We start from the raw sequence: 22,073 nt of genomic DNA, 5'->3' as shown, positions 1-22,073 counted from the left end.
CCCCTGTGACACACATCAGAGAAAACTTCAATGCTGCTAAAGCACATTGACCTTGTTGATTGTTGTGATCAATCTTCTTTATTCACAATTTGTGTGTTCCTTTGATCGTAACAAGCTGACACAAATGAAGAGTCCTTCTCTGATTTGTTATGGATGATCTTATGTGGATAGAGGGTACAGATTATGGCACCCAGATGCTGAAGACTCAGTGCAGCACAAGACCTTCATATACTCATTCATCCAAGTCTGAGAAATCTACTGTAAAATACAGTAGAAGCAAATAGAACTGTGGATTTTGTTTAAATCTGTTTCATTAAGATAAGATTGAATTAATAATAATTTAATTTTAATCACTACACTACTCTGTAGCATACTGATGACAAAATAAATATGTTAAAATGATCAGTTTTTCAATTGTCAGTATAAAGTGTGAAAAGTAAAGGAGAGCTCACACAGCTTGTGCTTGTGAGTCAGTAACAGAAGTTGAGTATGTCTGATTAATTTTGACTATCTGTTTTTTATTTGTTAAAAATAAATGGTACCAGGTATCATCATTGACTGTTAGTGCTGTTTCCGCACAGAGATGTTGTGTTTTTCTAAATATGACTTTCTAAATTTTTGCTGAACCCAGTCTCTTGAAAGATAGCATAGACTTCTTTACAGTCACATGATGCTGAGGTTGTCCTTGGGAAGATGCTGAGGTTCTCTTTGGGAGTGACCAGGATGGATAGGATCAGGAATGAGTACATCAGAGGGACAGCACAAGTTAGAGGTTTTGGAGATCAAGTCAGAAAGGCCAGACTGAGATGGTTTGGACATGTCCAGAGGAGAGATAGTGAATATATTGGTAGAAGGATGCTGAGTTTTGAACTGTCAGGCAGGAGGCCTAGAGGAAGACCCAAGAGGAGGTTTATGGATGTAGTGAAAGAAGACATGAAAGTAGTTGGTGAGAAAGAGGAGGATGTAGAAGACAGGGTTAGATGGAGGCAACTGATTCTCTGTGGCGACCCCTGAAGGGAAAAGCCGAAAGGAGAAGAAGTTTCCTGGTAGCACTATATTTTTAGTAATTTGCTTGCTTGCTTGTAGTAGTAGGGACAAATTTGTGTGATAAACTCAGAAAGAGAGAAAAACTGAAGTTGTCTTGTCAATCGACAGATGGTCCATCATTAATCAGACAAGAAATAATTCAAATCTACAAATTTGTGGTGATGAGTCACCGGCCAGATGCAGTGCTAAAAACAAAAACATTCCCAACTACTAATCTTGCGTCAAACTTAGCACAAGTGCCACAGTCTAAGAATCATGCATTGTAGAAGTTATAGGCAGAAAAAGGAAAGAAATAATTGAACATAAAAGGAAAAATGACATTTTACACAGGAAAAAAAAAAAACAGAAAACAACAAGATTATAGGTAATAATAGAATTGAGTCAAGATATAATCATGGTACAAACCATTGATGAACTTTGTACAAAAGCAAAAACAATGCAGTCAGACTACCATGGTGATGAAAAACATTGAGATAAACTGGGTAGAGATCAAAAAACTATCTAGTTGTGTAACAGTGATTAAATAAATCTGAAAGCTACTTTATTTCTTCAAGGAAAATTAATTAAAGCTCTCTGCCATCAAGTAAAAAAAGAAAATCTGAATAGGAAAAAAACCAATATTATTTCTCTTAAACTGTATTTTTCTTTAATTGTTAGTGAGACAGTTGTTTAACTTTCAAATAAATACCCTACACTAGTGGCTTTTCATATTTTAATGTCACGATGCTTTTCTACTAAGAGCTGGTGGGTTCCTTTTTCAGGGTTGTGAAGACTAATAAATGAAGAGAACACTCTACTCTATAATCAACCGAGTAAGATTAATTTACAAAGTTTAGCCTTATGATACAATCACAAACATCACATGAGCACACACGCTCATCAAGAATTCAAAGAATCACAAATCAGTAAATAAATCCATCTAATGCTTAACTGTCCATCCACAGGTTATCTTTTCTCATCCACCTTGAATGACATCACCTGTTGATACTGGTAGCTGTCTGGAATGTTCCATATCAGGGCAAAGCTAATTTTAGTTTAGGGGCTTCATTGAAGAAAATCTATTCTCAAGTAGGCGAGATCGGTCAAAAGACATAATAACTTCAAAATAAGAACGAATTAGATTGTTTTGTTTCTTTGTATAAGCACATTCTGATAATAAAGACATTACAAATAATCCACTTGACAATGTGCTTCAAATTATTTGCAAATTCTGAGGAAAAAACTGGTACACTTTCAAGAACACAATACTTCAGTGATTGGATACTTGGCTTCATCGCAACATAATTACAAAGGCATACAACTTTAAATTACCCATACCTGAAATTGAACAAAATGCAAACAACTCTTTGTCAGATACCTCATTTGTCCTTTCCATATCTTAATCCTAAACTAAATCACCTCTCCTTACAAAACTGAGGTAGAAACTACTCTAAGGGTTGAGTTACTTTTGCCTTGTAGGTTACACAATTTATTGATAGAAAAATATAAGCCATGCAACGCATGAACAGTTTCAACAAACCAAATTTATGAACTTAAGTGACCTACGTTACAGTAAATCACACGCTGATCACTGTTTTTAAATCTTCACATGAGATGTGAAGATTTAAAGAAAATATATTTGTGGAGCGACAACATGGGAAACACTGAGACAGGACAACTTAAGTTGAAGTTATCAGAGCTCCCATCTGCCAACCTCAGTTCCCAGTAAAAGAAGGTACTGGGAAGTGAGGTTGGCATGAGACAGGTGCATTGTCTCATGCGGCATTTTAAGTGGGATTACCTTCTTTTTTGTCTCCAAAAAACCTGGTATCTTCAAGCTTTCAGTGGATCAATATCAGGCATTCTGCAAAAAGCGTTAATCAAAGTCCAACAATGGTCCCGTTATTTTGTTTTTGAATTGCTTCATGTTTGTGGCATGTTAGGTCATACACACATCTTTCAGACAAGGAGACTGAGCAGCATCACCACCCGTGAGTTGTGTCTCCAACAATGACAGCTTTAACTTTAATGTACATATGCTGTCATAAAACTGCATAACAACTTTGGTATGCCCTTGCAGCATTGGTTAAGTTATTCAAGTGTGCTGTAACATCCACCATAAATGCAAGGTACAGCATCCATTCTGCTGACTGAAATTCAGATGCTGGTCAGCTCTTTTTTTTTCCATGATATGTTCAATTTTCTCTTGTAAATCAAAGAAACACCTCAGCACAGCACCTCGGCTTAACCATCTTAATATTGTCAGTTGCATAACATCTCTAATGTCCATGCCTTCATCTGTTGCAACATAGAAGGTTTGCTTAACAAGGGGTTCAAATGCCACTCAATCAAAGTCACTCTCCCGTTGTGCCCTGGGCAAGACACTTCACCCATCTTTCTCTGGTGTCTCACACTGGTGTATGAATGTCAGGTTGTTGTGGTATGTGAGAAATGGTTCTAATAATGAAAACAATCATCTCATGGTGAGATTAAACTGATTCACGGGCCTGATCAGACCCATCGGCCATATGTTTTATACCTATCTTCTATATGTGGTCAAAGACAGAGGGAGAATTACAAAAGCAGGTTCCCATGGGAAGATTTTTATGTACTGTATTTTCCTATCACCTTCCCATAGTACTCTTTCGTGTTGAGCACGTCTGTAACATTTCCTTTTTTGCTGCAGGATGGTGATGTCAGCTTTGGTTTCAGTACCTTCTTTTACTGGGAAGTGAGGTTGGCAGGTGGGAACTCTGATAACTTCAACTTAAGTTGTTCTGCCTCAGTGTTTCCCATGTTGTCTCTCCACCAATATATTTTCTGGAGCAACTGAGAAGCTCAATATCTGGGCAAGGTTATGCTCTCTCCTAATATTTCCTTTGGGAGTGGTTATGTTTCTGGTTTTTCTGGTTTATCATTCACACTGTTTACATCTTTAGCCTCCACCCCATCTATAAGAAAAATTGTTGACAAAACATATCAACAGTCTGCAGTGGATTCTCAGCCATAAGGTGGTCTCACCTGAAAGGTAAGAAGTTAGAAATATTAACAAATTGCAATTTAAAAAAATTGTATATTAAATCTAGTGAAAATAAAAATGAAATAAATTATTTTATATTTCAAAGTAAAGTCATTATTATCACCTTCAATAGTTTATGGCAACTGAATATAAACTTTTTTTTTTATTTTTCAACTACCACTTTAATTGAAAATTTGGTAAAAACATAAATGATAAACTGGACAGTTTGGTGGTGCCACAGGTACCACTGTCACCTTACAGCAAGAAAATATTTTGTTTGATTCCATTGTGTGCAAAGTGTGTTATGTTCTCCCTGTGCCAGCAAGGTTTCTCTCCGGCACAGGGAAATCATTTTTGGAGGTGGGCGTACTCCCACCTCCAAAAATATTACATTTTTGTAAATTTATAACTCCAAAATTGTCTGTTGCCAGCGCATCTTTGTGTAGCTCAAAGATGCACTGGCAATGTGTCCAGGGTGTACCCTGTCTCACACCCGTAGTCAGCTGAAATAGGCTGCAGCTGACCCGTGAACATGGATGACACTATTGTGATCATCTCGCTTTTAAGAAAATGGCAAAACTGTAAACTGTATTTATATTGAGGCAATTACCTATTAAAATTCAATTAAAAATTAGAATTCAATCATTTATTTGTCAAAAGTTAATTAGTCTCAGTGTAACAATGATAAATACTTCTTAAACGTCTAAAAAAATAAAATAAATTCATTAACAGGACCAGTGTCAGTTGTTGATTGATATAATGAACCTCAATTAAAAAATGTCATGATATCTGTACTCCTAACATTCACATATATATGCAACAAACAGCAATGTGTGTGGGAGTGTGTATCTACAGTATGTATCTATTCTCAGTGCCACACAGTCTGTGGATGTCTTTGTGGCTGAATTGGTATGCATGTGGGTGTGATTGGGTGTAGTGAGATAAATCAGGACAGTCCACACAAAGAGGGAGGTGGCGTCAGATGAGAAGTCAGTTACTCCGGACTGCAAGGTTTAAATGCAGAACTATGGAGCCAGTCCTCACTAATCCTATATACCTGTAGGTGTGTGTGTGTGTGTGTGTGTGTGTGTGCGTGCGTCTGTGTGTGTGTGTGTGTGTGTGTGTGTGTGTGTGTGTGTGTGTGTGTGTGTGTGTGTGAGAGAGTGACGGAGAAAAGGGGGGCAAGACAGAGAGGTCAAAGAAGAAAAATTGAGATCCCAGCAATTGTGTGCAATGACCAACAACTCACCCGAATGACAGGTCAGTAATCAATCCAACCAAAAGCAAGAGGCTTATGCCCAGGCATAAAACCGCTTGCTTTTTGGAGGTAATTGGTGAGCGCTTTCTTCTGTCCTTGTTCTGAGTTGCGGGTCCTAACAGTATGAGTTGCAGTAATTAGACGGCAGATGGTCTGAGGCGTGTGTTGAGAATGCCGTCATTAGCTGGTTCTGTCTTTAGCAAACATGTGGTTTGCTGCATGGGTGGTAGCGATGCTACGTTGGCCTGAAGAAGGCCTAAATTATCTGCTTACATCCATGCTATAGCAACACGCTCTATGCCAACGTGATGGAGCTGCCGCTTGGGAGATTTTGATTGCTGTAGTTTAGTTTAGTTAGGCTGTAGTTGTCCCATTGACAGCAGGTAGAGTAATTCATTAGTACGGTATAATAATGTTGCCCCCCGGGGAATGCAGTTTCCCTTCTACCCCCATTTATCTGGATTTCTGGCCTTGTCAGGCTTTAGACCTTATACAAGGACCTCTAAGACCAAGTGAAACACTCTAGACTCCTTTGTTTCGAACCTCGGACCATGCATTCTTACAGTAAATACTTAATTTACATACAGTCAGGTGGGATGGCATGGTGGCGCAGTTGGTAGAGTTGTCGCCTCACAGCAAGAAGGTTCCAGGTTCAAGCCCTTCTGTGCAGATTTGTACATTCTCTCCATGTCTGCATAGGCTCTCTCCAGGTTTTCCGGCTTCCTCCCTCCCTCCAAAAACATGCAATTTAGGTCGATTGGTCAGTTCTAAATTGTCCGTATGTTTGAGTGTGTGTGTGAGTAGTTGCTTGTTGCTTATGTGGCGTCGTGCCTGGAGTGTCCCCCGCCAGATTACGTGAGAGTGGTTGTTTGTCTTTTGTGCAGCTCACGGTACATCGGGAATGAAGCTGGAGTGTCTCCCGAAATTCTCAAAAATAGTCTGCAGGGATAGACTCCAGCAACACCTGTGACCCCCAAAGCGGAAGATGCAACTGTAGATGAGACAATTACTATCATCTCAGCCACAAGAGAATGGTTGAGGCTTTGGTCATTGGGGCTTCATTCAGAAGTGACATGTAAATTTAATAAAAAGTTGTTTTTAGAAGTAGATTATGTATTATAATAAATTCAGGCAAATGTGTTTGGTGAATACATTCAAAAGAAAACCTGATTAAAGACTGTTTGCCCTGACCAGCAGTAACATAAATACTATAAAATAATGTAGTGTGTCATTGCCACGAGCAAAAAAATGTTATCGCATTTTGCTCAAATGCCTGCCAACCTTCCAACCTACCACCAGAGGACGCTACAACTCAGCAAACCTAGGTAAACTTTCAATCCTTTCCACCATGGCGTGTGGGCGGCATGGTGGCGCAGTGGCGCAGTGGTTAGCGCTGCTGCCTCACAACACAGCGGGCTTAGGTTCGAGTCCCACTCCGCTCTCCCGCTCTATGCTCTCCCCTTGTCTGCGTGGGTTCTCTTTGGGTTCTGTAAATTTCCCATCTTGGGATCAAAAGGCGGTGCAGTGGGTAGCGCTGTTGCTGCACAGCACAGCGGTTCTGGGTTGGAGTCCCGGTCGGTGGGGAATTTGCATGCTCTCCCCGTGTCTACGTCGGCTCTCTCCAGGCTGTCCGGCTTCCTCCCACCTCCAAAAGCATGCGCTTCAGGTTGATTTGCCGGTCCGAATTGCCTGTAGGAATTGATTTTAGATTCTCTATGTGCATGGTTGTATGTCTTTGTGTGGCTCCGCAGAGCACTGGCGTCGTGCCCGGAGTGTCCCCCGCCTCACGCCCTATACCGCTGTGGCAGATACAGCGGTGGTAATCTGAAAATGACTGACTGACCATGTTTTGTAAAAAAGCTTTGCTTATACGTACATGGCCAACTAACAGCAGGTTTGACAAACACTAAATATCAAACTGACATTTTTTCCTCACAGGGTGTAAACTAATCCTGCAAACGGACACTTCAAAAAAAATCTCATGTGTTTCAAATTAAATGTGCTGATATTTTTAGTGTATGAATTTTTTTAAATTAAAATTTTTAATTAAATTATTAAAAATGCTACTATTTTTAGTGTATGAACTGGTATGGCATCAAATCTGCCAAACTTTTCTTTTTCTTTCATAATTTCTGAATATGTATGTTGGGGATAATATTTATTGAGTATTCTCACTGTCTTGAAGTACTGGCTGAAATGCCAACGTTTTTTAGAAGCATTGGTTTGGTTTATATCGATCTTTTTTTTTTTTTTTTTAATTTATATACTGGTTTGATCCCCGAAGGGAAATTAAGAACGCACACTCTAGCTACTGATTACAAACGCATGCATACATACTGTATATATTTGTGAGTACAGGCCCCTGTATCACACACACACACAAAGGGGCCTGTAGGCATGCAGGGGAGGTAGAGTGGCAGGCAGCTCCTTCTTGGTGCGCCTCAAATGAGCAATTAAATCATATATGCTGCTCTTCTGCTCCTTCTACAGCGTCCCTTCTGCAGGAGAAAATGGATGATAAATTCACAAAGGTTGGTGAACATTTTTACATTACTGGTTGTTATTCATGGTTTCTGGAATGATTCTTTTCATGAAAAATATTAATTGCAAATCCACATAAAAAAATTTTTGTTTTATACACAGCTGATAACTTGGTATGTTTCTTATTATGTTTATAACTATTATTACTGAGGGCAACAGAATTTTTCTCCCATGTATATAAAATGTCCATCATGAAAATGACAAAATAAAGAACTTCAACTTGAGTGTTGACATTATCACATTATCAAAACGGGCATGTTTTTGATGATGTATATAATGCATATGATGATATAATGTGTGTTGTGTGTGTGTGTGTGTGTGTGCATGTGTGTGTCGAAGTAGGAGTGGGAAACAAATAATGCTAAATCAGTAAAGCAGGATTGAGGGGCCAAAATCAATACCAACCCCAAACCAAAATAAGATGATTTTCGCCTAATTTGAATGAATGAATAAACATATGAATAAATATTTTAATATCTGTTTTTCACATTTGCCAATCTCTCTGCAGCCAGTGTCTACAGAGACTGAGAGGAAAATGGATGATGAGTCATCAGAGGTAGGTGAACATTTTTCTATTACTGTTTGGGGTTAATGGTCTTAAAGAATTATTTCAAGGCAACAGCTCATTACAAATATGGTGGATTGTACCAGAAACTTATTTTATTTGAAGGTACTGTCAGTATTCCTTTCTTCGGAGTCTATCTCGGCGGCATAGGGCGTGAGGCGGGGGACACTCCAGGCACGGCGCCAGTGCACCGCGGAGCCACACACAACGACATACAACCATGCACACACACACTCTTTCCTACGGGCAAATTCGGAAAGGCCAATCAACCTAAAGCGAATGCTTTTGGAGGTGGGGGGAAGCCGGAGAACCCGCAGACACGGGAAGAGCATGCGAACTCCGCACAGGGCGGGACTCGAACCCGAGTCCGCCGTGTTGTGAGGCGGCAGCGCTAACCACTGCACCACTGTGCTGCCCTACCTGAAAAAGTGTGATTTTCATAATACGACCCATAAAATACCCAACAATGATAGCAGAGAATGAAAGTTAAGCATCTGTATAACTGACAAGTGGTAGAAGAAAATAACTAAAGGCCTAAGTGTTCAAAGATTTAGGCATCGTCAAGGAACTTCATTGAGTCCGGAGACACCAGTGAATATACTGAAAGCACTGTATTTGTTTAATATAGATGGTATGGGGTGATTTTGCAAATTTCCAACAACAGCTTTCATTTAAGGAAGAAGCTTGAAGATACGTTTTATTGCCACGCACATGCACATGTGTATGTAGCCTTATAACGTGAAAATTTGTTCTGGTGATAAAATTATTTTCATGTGTATCCTCAATATTTGTTGCTCTTCTGCTCCTTCTGCAGACAGAAAGTGAAGAGATGGAGAAGAAAATTGATGATGTACCGTCAGAGGTTGGTGAACACTGTTGCATCACTGTTTATGATTCATACTTCAGTAAAGGGACACAGGTGTTCAAACAAGTATCAAACAAGGGCCTGAACCAAAAAATAAAAACAATGAGCAAAATTTTGCTGTTTGACAGAATAAACAGAAAACAGAACACAGAGAAATCCATGACTCAAATTTTCTCCAAAATTTAGTTATCTGCTTTGCCTGTACTACATCCTTCCACCAATTTTTACAAAAATTGTGGTTCCAGTTTCCCTAACAGACAATTCAACAAAGAAGTCTTAATGCATTACCTCATTGATGGACTTAACATTTTTAATCATACAGTATTTAATATTTTAAATTGTATTTAAGGCATTAGCACAGAGGACTTCTAGGGTCACATAGCACTTGGCACCAGAAGTGAAGCAAATTTGTTTTCAAAACTGAACAAACTTGGGTTGTTTTGATAATAATAATGTTGCTGAAAAATGGTGTGATTCAAGCAAATATGCTGAACAGTGCCCTTGAGAAAATTTTGAAGAAGCAGCCTCCAGAGTACATTTCCCCCAGAAGTACATTTATTTTTCCTCATATTAACATTTTCAATAACAAAAGAGTCATGATGCCATTACCCAATCCCTAAGGGAAATTGACAATTTGAATCAATCATTTCACATGTACTTAAACAAGGTTAAAGAAAGATTGAATGTCTCCTCTTTTCATTGTTGCTGATAATAGGAAACATAAAATCTTAACTTCAGTCTACTCCAATAAACATATGGCTACTCAGCGAACAAATTGGGCACCTTGCTCAATGATACATCAGAATTCACACTTTGGGAAACTGGAGTTCAAACTACTGACTTTCCATTAAATGGACAGTGATTTGTCCAGGTAAGCAACATTTGGACTTTTGGTGCTTTATGTACAAGTATGGAAAATCTGTAGTCACAACAGTCAGAATTTAGAAGCGTACACTCCACACGCCACATGTCTCTGACTATCAAGGCACACACAGGTTTGTATGTGTGTGTGTGTGTGTGTGTGTGTGTGTGTGTGTGTGTGTGTGTGTGTGTGTGTGTGTGTGTGTGTGTGTGTGTGTGTGTGTGTGTTTTAATCTCCTTACCAATGATTTTGAAATCAGTAAAGTACATTTGGCAGTGAGTGGATGAGACTGTTATATAATGTAAAATCTGGTGCAAGAGTTAGTCACCGCTATCACTAATATCAAAACATCCCTCTAACAACACAAATGTTGAATCAATTATTTCTTATGTATCCTTCATATTTTTTGCTGTTAATGCTCCTTCCGCAGTTGGAATTAAAAGAGATAGAGAAGAAAATAGGGGATACACCATCAGAGGTAGGTGAACATGGCTCGCTCTGATTCATGCTACAGTATAAAAGACTACTCTCTTTCATGACAACTGCTAATTAAAAAATATTGGAAAATATAGGAACAGGGGTTCAGGACAAAAGCATAAAATTTTGTACTTACTTCTCATGGATGTGCATTGATCCTCAATGACTCCCAATGACACTGTTGTCACGAGGACAATATCTGAAAGGTCCATAATAATTGGCAACTTATCAAAAAAAATGACAAAGTGCAATTTAATATGGATTGAGAATTGGGTTTGTCTATGCCAGTCCTTAACACATATCATCTGTGAAGATTCTCAGTTATCCAAGTCACGAGAGATCTATATGTTGAATTAAATCCTAACTCTCTCCACTTTCATCCTTTTGTGTCTTTTTCAAATTCACACTTGTTCAGTTCCTAATATATGTCATGTTTAAATCTGGCAAAAGTCACTGCCAATGAATCCTTTTTACTACATTTTGTGATCTGGATATCTCTGAACTGTGGCAAAGTCATCCCTTTCACTCCTGTTAAAATATTTTGATTTTGTTTTCACAAAATATGTAGGGAAACATACTGTACCAATGTGTTATCCTTCTCTAATGCTGGCAATCTGCTTTGTCTGCAGCTCCAATACTCGGAGACAGAGCAGAATAAGAATAGTAAATCAAGACCGGTAAGTGAACACTGTTACATCACTGACTGTGATTCATAGTATTTCACAATTTATTTTTATGGCAACTATTTTTATGTACCACGTTGTATTCCTTCAATACAACTTACAACAGACATGATGATGAATTCTGCTTGGCTGCATATTGGTACGGATCATGCAACGCAAGACAAGCCAAAGTCAGGACTAACATCTTAATATGTGAAGAATAAGGATATGGAATTTTTTTGCTGTGAGACAATAGTTCTACTTACTGCCATTACAGTATATCATAATTTAAATTCTCAAAATTAAAATATTTATATACTCAAATTTCCTCTGAGTCTGCAATGCAAGACAGAGAAGGTGCTTTGGTTTTAATTTGTATCTGTAACAGGGCACAACAAGGACTAATCTGGAACACCATGATATATAATGAATATTATAAAGTGAATACATTTTTTGAAATATTTCAAACTATTATTTGGTGTTCACATGCTAACTCCTACTTTCCTCTTCCACAGGATATAATTAGGACCTGCGAGTAACTATTGTCTCCTTAAATTAAAAAGGAGGTTTTTCATTAATTTCCACTTTACATTTCAGCTGCAGTACTGGAGGCTTTACCTGCTGACGCTAATTTTGGGAATTGGGGGATCATCTCAGTTTGGGATTCAAATTTCTACCATCGTTTTTCCAGCACAGGTAAGATTTGTATTGGTTTGATGCAAACTGGACAGCTAAACTAAATACCATTTTCTCATCATTTAGAGTGGATATAGTCATTTTACAAAATAACAAGGCAGTCAGAGACTGCGACATCCCGCGACGCCCCTGAATTCAGAATTTTAACCTGACCTACATATTTGTGTGCCTCTGGCTTCCTGAAAATGTTGCATGCCTTGACAGCCTTGCTTTTTGATCTCTCCGACCTTTTTGTAGTATGTACAGAAATTTGTGAACCAAACATGGATATTGAGATATGGAGCTCCAGTTCCCGATTCTACCAACCAGCTTATCTGGTCCTTCATGGTGTCACTGTTCAGTCTTGGAGCGCTGGCCGGGGCTCTTACCAGTGGGCAGTTTGCTGTCCGATTTGGACGGTAAGAGACACACACACACACACACACACACACACACACACACACACACACACACACACACACACACACACACACACACACACACACACACACACACACACACACACACACACACACACACACACACACACACAGACACACAGACACATGCACAAACAGTATATCTGTGGGGTGACAAAGTAAATTAGTAGTTAAAGTAATGTGAAGACCAGAAACAGCAGCATAAAATCTGCCGAAATGGCAAATTTTTGTAACTCACCTTAGTCATAGAAAGTAGGGATACACAGTATGTATTTGTCATTAGTTTAAAATGTTCTCCTCTTACAAGTGAGCGTTGCAGGTTGATAAAATTGGATACGGCAGTAGCTTAGTCATTTAGGTCTTGGCTTAGGGATCAGAAGATGGCCGGTTCAAAGCCAGTGACCAGTGTGGAGCAAAAAATATGGAGAACTTGTAGCCAGGACATTACCAGTGTTTGGTAGCCAGGAGGTTGCCAGGAAAAATTGGCACCAGCACACTCCTCCTCCATTCCTCAGGCATCTTCTCACTATCTAAGATCCTGTGGAAGGACTGAGTCAGAAACTCTACTGCCACCCTCCTAGACACTTCCATACCTTCTACTGCTACCTCTTCTAGACGCTTCCTATATTTTAATGTTAGTTGTTTTTTTTCTTTTCATTTTTGTAGCAAAAGAACTCTTTGGTTGAACAATATTGTGGGAATCGTCGGTGCTCTTCTGGTGATCTTCAGCCGTATGGCCAAGTCCTTCGAGATGATCTTGATCTCAAGAATTATATTTGGATATAATGTTGGTATGTTCTGACAGTGGTATGTTTTTTTTCCTGTTTATCTTGCTTACAAATGTGTTTTTGTTTTTCTCCCACAGGTCTCGGTCTTAATGTGCATCTCATGTACATCGGCGAGTGCTCTCCAAACAAGCTCAGAGGTCTCCTGGCTTTCACAGTGTCAGTTTTTGTTGGATTTGGAAAAGTCTTTGGTCAAATTGTTGGCTTTAAGTAAGAACGAAATTACGAAAGGAACAAAATTAAAAAGAAAAGCAGACACAAAATTACATTGTATAGTATTATATATATTTATGTATTTTCCTTTATGTAACAATGACACAAAAATATTATGAATTATTTGATTAGTTCAATAGGCCATTGGCTGTCAGCCATTTTTTGAGCAGAGAGCCCCATACTGCCAGCATTTTCTTTAATTTTGACTGCTTTTTCAAAACCCACAGAATATTATGTTCTATGCTTATGAAAGACTACACTGCTCTTTTCTTGTTCGCTATGGTGATGGACAGGCTGACAGACGAGGTTAGACAGGAATCTCCATGGACTATGATATTTGCAGATGATATTGTGATCTGTAGTGAGAGCAGAGAACAGGTGGAGGAGAAGCTAGAGAGGTGGAGGTTTGTCCTGGAAAGGAGAGGAATGAAGGTTAGCTGCAGTAAGACAGAGTACATGTGTGTGAATGAGAGGGACCCAAGTGGAAGAGTGAGGTTACAGGGAGAAGAGATCAAGAAGGTGGAGGATTTTAAGTACCTACGGTCAGAGCAATGGAGAGTGTGAAAAAGAGGTGAAGAAGTGTGTACAGGAAGGATTGAACGGGTGGAGTAAAGTGTCAGGTGTGATGTGTGATAGAAGAGTTTCAGCTAAAATGAAAGGAAAGGTGTACAAAACTGTGGTGAGACCAGCAATGTTGTTTGGTCTAGAGACAGTGTCACTGAGGAAGACAGGAGACAGAGCTGGAGGTAGCAGAGATGAAGATGCTGAGGTTCTCTTTGGGAGTGACCAGGATGGATAGGATCAGGAATGAGTACATCAGAGGGACAGCACATGTTAGAGGTTTTGGAGATAAAGTCAGAAAGGTCAGACTGAGATGGTTGGGACATGTCCAGAGGAGAGATAGTGAATATATTGGTAGAAGGATGCTCTAGGCCTCCTGCCTGGCAGGAGGCCTAGAGCAAAGAGGAGGTTTATGAACGTAGTGAAAGAGGACATGAAGGTAGTTGGTGTGAGAGAAGAGGATGCAGAAGACAGGGTTAGATGGTAGCAATTGATTCGCTGTGGCAACCGCTGAATGGAAAAGACAAAAAGAAAAGAAGATTATTTCAGTAATACACATAAAAAAATTGGAATGGAAGAGTAGGGATGATATCCAAATTTGTGAAGCACTTCACATTGTTTGCGTGGCACAGTAGTGCAGTGGGTAGCTCTGTCACCTCACAGCAAGAAGGTTCTGGGCTCAGCTTCTATAGTGTAGAAGTATGATAATAATACAGGAGCTCCACCAGATTGACCCCCACCCCCACCAACCTGCTCAAAACACCTAACTGACATTAGTGGCAGTCAGTGATTGGAATCAAATTGAAGTCTATAGATAAGATCATTCCTCGATACTTTTCTTCTTTTCTCCGTATACTGTGCTTACTATCTTTGTTTTATATTCTGTTTAGGGAGCTACTTGGGTCTGAAGAAATGTGGCCATATCTCTTAGCTATTGGTGGTCTTCCTGCCATAGTGCAATTTGTGACGCTGCCTTTCTTCCCAGAGGCACCTCGATACCTTTACATTGATAAAGGAGATGTTGAAGGGACTGAAAAAGGTAAGTGGGCAAAGAAACTCTGTATGAACAACCAAAGGGCCATTTAGCCTGCTGGTTGTATTTAGGATCTTCTTCTTTTCCATTCCATTCTGCCTGTGCACGCTTCTTCACCTCTTTTCCACACACTCCATTGCTCTGGACTGTTGATGCTAAGAACTTCACCTTCCTCCACCTTCTTGATCTCTTCTCCCTGTAACCTCACTCTTCCATGTACATGTACTCTGTCTTACTGCAGCTAACCTTCATTCCTCTCCTTTCCAGGACAAACCTCCACCTCTCTAGCTTCTCCTCCACCTGTTCCCTGCTCTCACTACAGATTACAATGTCATCTGCAAACATCATAGTCCATGGAGATTCCTGTCTGACCTCGTCTGTCAGCCTGTCCATCACCATAGCAAACAAGAAGGGGCTCAGAGCTGATCCCTGATGCAGTCCCACCTCCACCTTGAACTCCTCTGTCACACCTACAGCACACCTCACCACTGTCTTACAGTCATCATACATGTCCTGCACATTTCTCTGCCACTCCAGACTTTCTCATACAATACCACAGTTCCTCTCTGGGCACCCTGTCATAAGCTTTCTCCAGATCTACAAAAACACAATACAGCTCCCTCTGGCATTCTCTTTACTTCTCTATCAACATCCTCAAAGCAAATACTGCATCTGTAGTACTCTTTTTTGGCATGAAACCATGCTAATGCTCACATATGTTCACTTCTGTCCTTAGTCTAGCTTCAACTACTCTTTCCCGTAACTGCATTGTATGGCTCATCAGCTTTATATCTCTGTAGTTGCCACAACTCTGCACATCTCCCTTGTTCTTAAAAATGGGCACCAGCACACTTCTCCTCCATTCCTCAGGCATATTCTCACTATCTAAGATCCTGCTGAACAACCCAGTCAGAAACTCTACTGCCATCTCTCCTAGACACTTCCATAAATCCACAGGTATATCTTCAGGACCGAGTGCCTTTCCACTCTTCATCCTCTTCAATGCCCTCCACACTTCATCCTGACTAATCTTTTGCTACTTCCTGGTCCACAACAGTCACCTCTTGTAATCTTTGTTCTCTCTCATTTTACTCGTTCATCAACTCTTCAAAGTACTCTTTCCATCTTCCCATCACACTACTGGCACCTGTCAATACACTTCTATCTCCATCCTTCATCACCCTAACCCGCTGCACGTCCTTCCCATGCCTGTCTCTCTGTCTTGCCAACCTGTATAGATCAGTCTCTCCCTCCTTACTGTCCAACCTAGCATACAAGTCATCATAAGCCCCTTGTTTGGCCTTTGCTATCTCTACTTTCACCTTATGCTGCATCTCCCTGCATTCCTGTCTACTTTCCTCAGTTCTCTCGGTATCCCACTTTTTCTTCGCTAACCTCTTTCTCTGTATACACTACTGTACCTCCTCATTCCACCATCAAGTCTCCTTATCTACTTTCCTTCCAGATGACACACCAAGTTCTCTCCTACCTGTCTCCCTGATCACATTAGCTGTCGTTTTCCAGTCATCTGGAAGCACCAACTGACCACCCAGAGCCTGTCTTAAGTCATGCAACACTCTTCCCTTTTCAGCTTCCACCATTTCATCCTCTGCTCTACCTTTGCCCTATTCCTTTTCCTCGCCACCAGAGTCATCTGACGCACCACCATCCTATGCTGTTTGGCTACACTCTTGCCTACCACTACTTTGCAGTCACTGATCTCCTTCAGATTACACTGTCTACACAAGATGCAGTCTGCCTGTGTGCTCTTACCTCCACTCCACCATAGGTCACCCTATGTTCCTGCTTCTTCTGGAAGAAAGTATTCACTACAGCCATTTCCATCTCTTTTGCAAAGTCAACCACCATTTGTCCTTCTGCATTTCTCTCCTGGATACCAAACCACCCCATCACCTCCTCATTACCTCTGCTTCCTGCACCAACATGTCTATTGAAGTCTCCACCAATGACAACTCTCTCACTTCTAGGTATGCTCTGCATCACTTCATCAAAGTCCAACCAGAATTTTTCCTTCTCCTCAGGCTCACATCTTACCTGTGGAGCATACCCACTAACAACGTTGAACGTCACACCTTCAATTTCTGGCTTCAGACTCATCACTCTATTGACACTCTTTTTTACTCCTCCTTCAAGATAACTCCTACTCCATTTCTCTTCCTATCTACACCATGATAGAACAGCTTGAACCCTGCTCTTAAACCTCTAGCCTTGCTATCTTTCCAACTGGTCTCCTGGACACACAGAAGGTCAATCTTCCTTCTCTGCATCATGTCAACCAACTCTCTACCTTTTCCTGTCATAGTTCCAACATTCAACATCCATACTCTCAGTCCTGTACTCTTGGCGTTCCTCTTTTCGCTCTTCCTACGATCACACTTTCCTCCTCTCCTTCTTTGACCAACAGTAGTCCAATTTCCACCAGCACCCTGTAGGTGAACAGCACCGATGGCCGTCGTTGTTAACCCAGGTCTCGACTGATCTGATGTGGAAGTCATTGATTTGATTCGCATGTTTGATGGCAAAAGTTTTACGTTGGATGCCCTTCCTGACACAACCCTCTGTATTTATCTGGGCTTGGAACCGGCACAATAAGACTATGTCAGCGGACTTGGGGCATGAGGCAGGGTACACTCCATGTGTGACACAAGTGTACCGCAGGGTGACTGATACAGTCAAATAGAAAGCTTCCATGTTGCATGAGGTATAAATATAAAAACGGACAAATTCCATGTACTGAAAATCATAATAAGTGCTTCATATTTGCACAGCAGTCAGTAAATGCCAGTCAGTCAAACAGTTCTAGCAATTGCTCTTTGCATTCATGTCCTGCAACACCTTTGTGTCTTATTACCGAAGCTGTTTTTAAAATTTGTGGTATGGCTGTGCCATGACACTATGATAGTGTTAGCACAATGATAGCAAACCGAACTGGTGTAGATTAATTATGTCTCGAATAATGGAACTTGTCCTCCCACAAGATTACTTTTAACTTTGCAATGAGAGAACAAAGACCTGACTTTTGTATGTTTGGATCGGGTTAATTATTAACATCAATTTCATCATGCTTTGTAATCTATGTAAAAAAAGCCTTGCGGTGGCTCTGGCAGGAAGATGACCTAAAGATGGAGCTTGAGGAAATGAAGAAAGAGAAGGAGAGCATACAAGGAGCGGAGACAAAGTCTCTGAAGGACGTTCTCACCTCTCGTTGTGTGAGATGGCAGCTACTGACACTGGCAATCCCTTGTTCACTTATTAACTTCTGTGGAATCACTGCAGTATGTTTTGCTTTCCTCTTCATTGCACAACTATATACATTGAGTGAACACTTGAATTTATAACCTCTGACACTTTATTCTTTTATCCAGCTGTTTTTCTATGCCTTTGACATCTTCCATACATCAGGAGTGCCAGAGGAACAGATGCATTACTTTACCATTGGTTTAGGATTAACAGAGCTAATTTCCATGATAATTGGTGTAAGTATCTGTTCACGGTACCATGACAGTGATCACTGTATATTACAGAAACTGTAAACTGAAACTTGTTAAAATCTTGTTACTGATCTCGTAGAATATGTTAGAAGATGTTCCATATGGAAATGCAAACATCACAAGTTTGCATGTTCTCCCTATGTCTGCATGGGTTTTTTCTGTCTCTGGTTTTCTGTCTCCCTTTTGACATGTTTGGGTCTACCAAGTCCGTCCAGCCTCCTACTCCATCAGCAGATCTAATTCACCACCAGGTGGTGATCATTTAACTGCCCCTCCCTTCATGCAATTGTCCCAGACATGTGGCTGGAGGTCAGATGCCATGATAACAAAGTTGATTACTGACCTACGGTAGGGGTTCCTGGTGCCTCGTGCGCTTATTGATATCCCTGTGCTCGAAAAAGATGCTTGTCAAGGACAAACTATGACTCACGTTCAGATCTGGAAGGCCATTCATCCCAACCACCCCCCTCCAGGTGTCATTGTCACTGCCCACGTGAACACTGAAGTCCTCCAGAAGCAAAATCGAGTCCCCAGTCAAGGCACTGTTCAATATCCCTCCCAAGGACATCAGGACGTTTGGGTACTCAAATGTATGCAAATGACATGTAAAAAGCATTATATAAAAGGTTTTGGCCTTTAACAGGCAGCAAAGCATACATGTGCAAGATTTGATGAAAAACTTATTTTATAATGCATTTATTTCAGAATGTAGCCACAAGAGGGCACAAGCCAGTTTCTTATTGTGCCAGAAAATTAATTATATAATTTAAACACGTTTTGCAGGCTGAATTACAAAGCCTAATGGTCCGAACATGGCCCATTGGTGATGAATTCAATGGAGGTTGGTCCACATTGTCCTTTTGGGCTGAGTCCAGCCGGGCCTCATGGGCACATGCACAGCTACTATACCAAGGGTCTCCAAACTTTTTCCTGTAAGGGCCGCATAACTTACATTCTCTGATGGGAAAGTAAATTTGTGAGGCATTGATCTGCTATTTCTGGATGAAGAGTACTGGGAAAGTGAGCTGTGTGAACAATACCATTTATTATGAGTAAAAGAGACAGTGATTAGATGAAGCAAATGAGTTAATTCAAACAGGATGAGCAACTGTTGGAAATGATAAAGGTATGGTTAGTGAGATTTGGTGACTTTCAATGCTTTAATATAGTAGAAGATTAACGGGAATTTTGTGTTATTAGATCTAATATCAGGTGTTAAAGTCAATTGTGTCATTCTATATAAAACTCTTTTGACAACTACTGTATATAAGATTTGGCGGCTGACTTCCACACTGATTCTCGACCCATCTGGCTTGTTATTTGCCGATTCATGTCAAGTGGTCACTGGATAATGAGCTCGGAAACTTTTAATGGCTCAGCGGATAGATTCGGAGCTGTTTCAGACTGAAATGGAAGGCTGCTGAGAAAGCTCACTGTCTCTGGTAGGAATGAGCTTGATAGAGGGCAAGCAATTTCATCTGATGATCAAATGGATGAAGTTGCCGTCAGTTGCCATCAGTTCAAAAATTTATAAATAATCTCGATATGATGACAAAAATACCACAGGGCGACAGATCTGAGTTACTGCCAGTCGAAACTCGGGGATAAAGAATAAAACAACAGAACTGAAAGTAATAAACAACAATATGAGAATTAACAAAACCTTAAGCACCCTGGCTATGCCTATGGGCACTTCACAGTCACCAATTCGTACAAGCTTGTTTGCGGTGGGAGGAACCAGGTGAACCAATGTCAACATGGGAAGAAGATGCATTCTTACAGTTAATTACTTTACATGTAAAATATATTGCATATTCTATTATTGGGAAGGTTTAGAGAAATAGATGAAAAATAGTGGTTGAACTGATTATTCACACAGTATGTACTGCAAAATGCAGGCTTCTGTGTTATGAACACTCACTTTTCTGATGTGTTTTTCTCTCACCATCTCTGTTGTGCATGCCTCAGTCTTTCATTTTAGATTTTGCTGGTAGAAAGAAGATGATAGGCGCCTGCTATCTGGTGAAGGGTATCATCATGTCCATGCTTACTGTCACACTGTCCATCAAGGTCAATGCACTCCAGCAACAGCACAACTTTCTCTTGTTTGTATTGTAGAGCACAAATTTTAAATGTCCCTGTTTTCCTACAGCATCTAGCTTCATGGATCCCATATTTAAGCATTGCCTTGATCTTTTTATTCATCTGTGTTTTCGGACTTGGTCCAGGTGAGATTTCTGAACAGAAAACTTTCTGTTGCTTGCTCACCTCACAAGTGAAATATTTCATTGGTAAATGTGTGTTTTTCAATTCAACTTAATCAGTTATCTTCTTTTAGCCATAGGGTGTTTGTCTTTCCCCGCTGAGATCTTTGTGCAAGCCTGGCGTCCTCCTGCTTTTGTGATTTTGGGGATTCTCCTCTGGTTGAGCGTCTTCATTGTGGGGATGACATTTGGCTACATTGTGGTGAGATATCTATTGAGTTCTACTCATTAATTTTAATCCATATAAATCGTTTTTCTATCTTCAACATCAACATCAGCATCTAACAAAATCTGATTCATTCACACAGGATGGACTTGGCCAGTACTGCTTCCTGTTTTTTGTGGCATACTGCATTTTGAGTGGAGCGTTTGTTCTATATTTTGTCCCAGAGACTAAGGGAAGGACAATAATGGAGATCACTGAGGAGTATAACAAACTGAATTACAGGAACAGGAGAATTGATGTTGAGAGAACAAATAATGATCTTGCTGAATAAATTTGTGGATCAAAGCACATTTTATGTAAATTGAAGTTAATTGAAACAAATTGTACCCTAACCCTAACTCCTTGTAATTTTGGAAATACGATTATTTCTTTATTCTATTGTGTTTAATTCATTCATTCATTGTCATACATTAGTGGAACTTTAAAGTTACTATGATTGCACTTTCAAAAAATCTATTTGAATAATAAACACATACACTCAAATAAAATTGCATATGAGGAAGTAGCTTCATAGCATCAGTTTCTATGTATTTCATAGGGGTTCTACAGTGTAGCTAAGTTCTGATTAATTTTGGCATATGCTCCTTACACACATACACCAATACTCACACTACTTTGCTGAAGGAGTTCACCTTGCTTGTGGTTGTATTTAAGTCTGTGTTCTTCCTTTTGCTGACTGTCTGACATTGGAGGTGCTTCTCTTTTTGTCTGTTCCTCCCAATCTGTATCAGATAATTTGAGCAACTTTCTCTATTAACAGTATTTATACTGAGATACGTATTTAGTTATGCTGCTTTTGTACAAATAAAGTTATGTTTGAGTTATTTTCACAAGTATGTGAGCTGTAAAGTTATTACAACTACTACTATTGTTAATGTGTTACATAACCTTGAACGTCTAGTAGTCAAGTCAGGTCAAACATATTCAGATCAGTCAGTCAGTCATCTTCAGATTACCACCGCTGTATCCGCCGCAGCGGGTCACGGGGAGCCGGAGCCTATCTCGGCGACATAGGGCATGATGCGGGGCACACTCCAGGCACGACGCCAGTGCATCGCGGAGCCACACACAAAGACATACAACCATGCA

General features: G+C 40.1%; 1 protein-coding gene across 1 annotated transcript; it reads left to right on the top strand.

Moving 5' to 3' along the window:
• The first annotated feature begins 5,206 nt into the window (after positions 1-5,206).
• LOC137595822 (solute carrier family 2, facilitated glucose transporter member 11-like) lies at positions 5,207-21,722 on the top strand. The gene is made up of 17 exons (XM_068316143.1): positions 5,207-5,305; positions 7,794-7,834; positions 8,353-8,400; positions 9,224-9,271; positions 10,567-10,614; positions 11,243-11,290; positions 11,873-11,971; positions 12,209-12,369; positions 13,057-13,181; positions 13,256-13,385; positions 14,840-14,988; positions 18,091-18,278; positions 18,369-18,479; positions 20,463-20,564; positions 20,647-20,722; positions 20,833-20,960; positions 21,067-21,722. Exons 1-17 carry the CDS (start codon positions 5,299-5,301, stop codon positions 21,253-21,255), a joined length of 1,698 nt encoding a protein of 565 aa, XP_068172244.1. The 5' UTR covers positions 5,207-5,298; the 3' UTR covers positions 21,256-21,722.
• The last annotated feature ends 351 nt before the right edge of the window (positions 21,723-22,073 follow it).

Source organism: Antennarius striatus, chromosome 5 (genome assembly GCF_040054535.1).
Source record: "Antennarius striatus isolate MH-2024 chromosome 5, ASM4005453v1, whole genome shotgun sequence".
In the NCBI taxonomy this organism is placed as follows: Eukaryota; Metazoa; Chordata; class Actinopteri; order Lophiiformes; family Antennariidae; genus Antennarius; species Antennarius striatus.
This window is presented reverse-complemented; position numbering and strand designations above follow the sequence as displayed.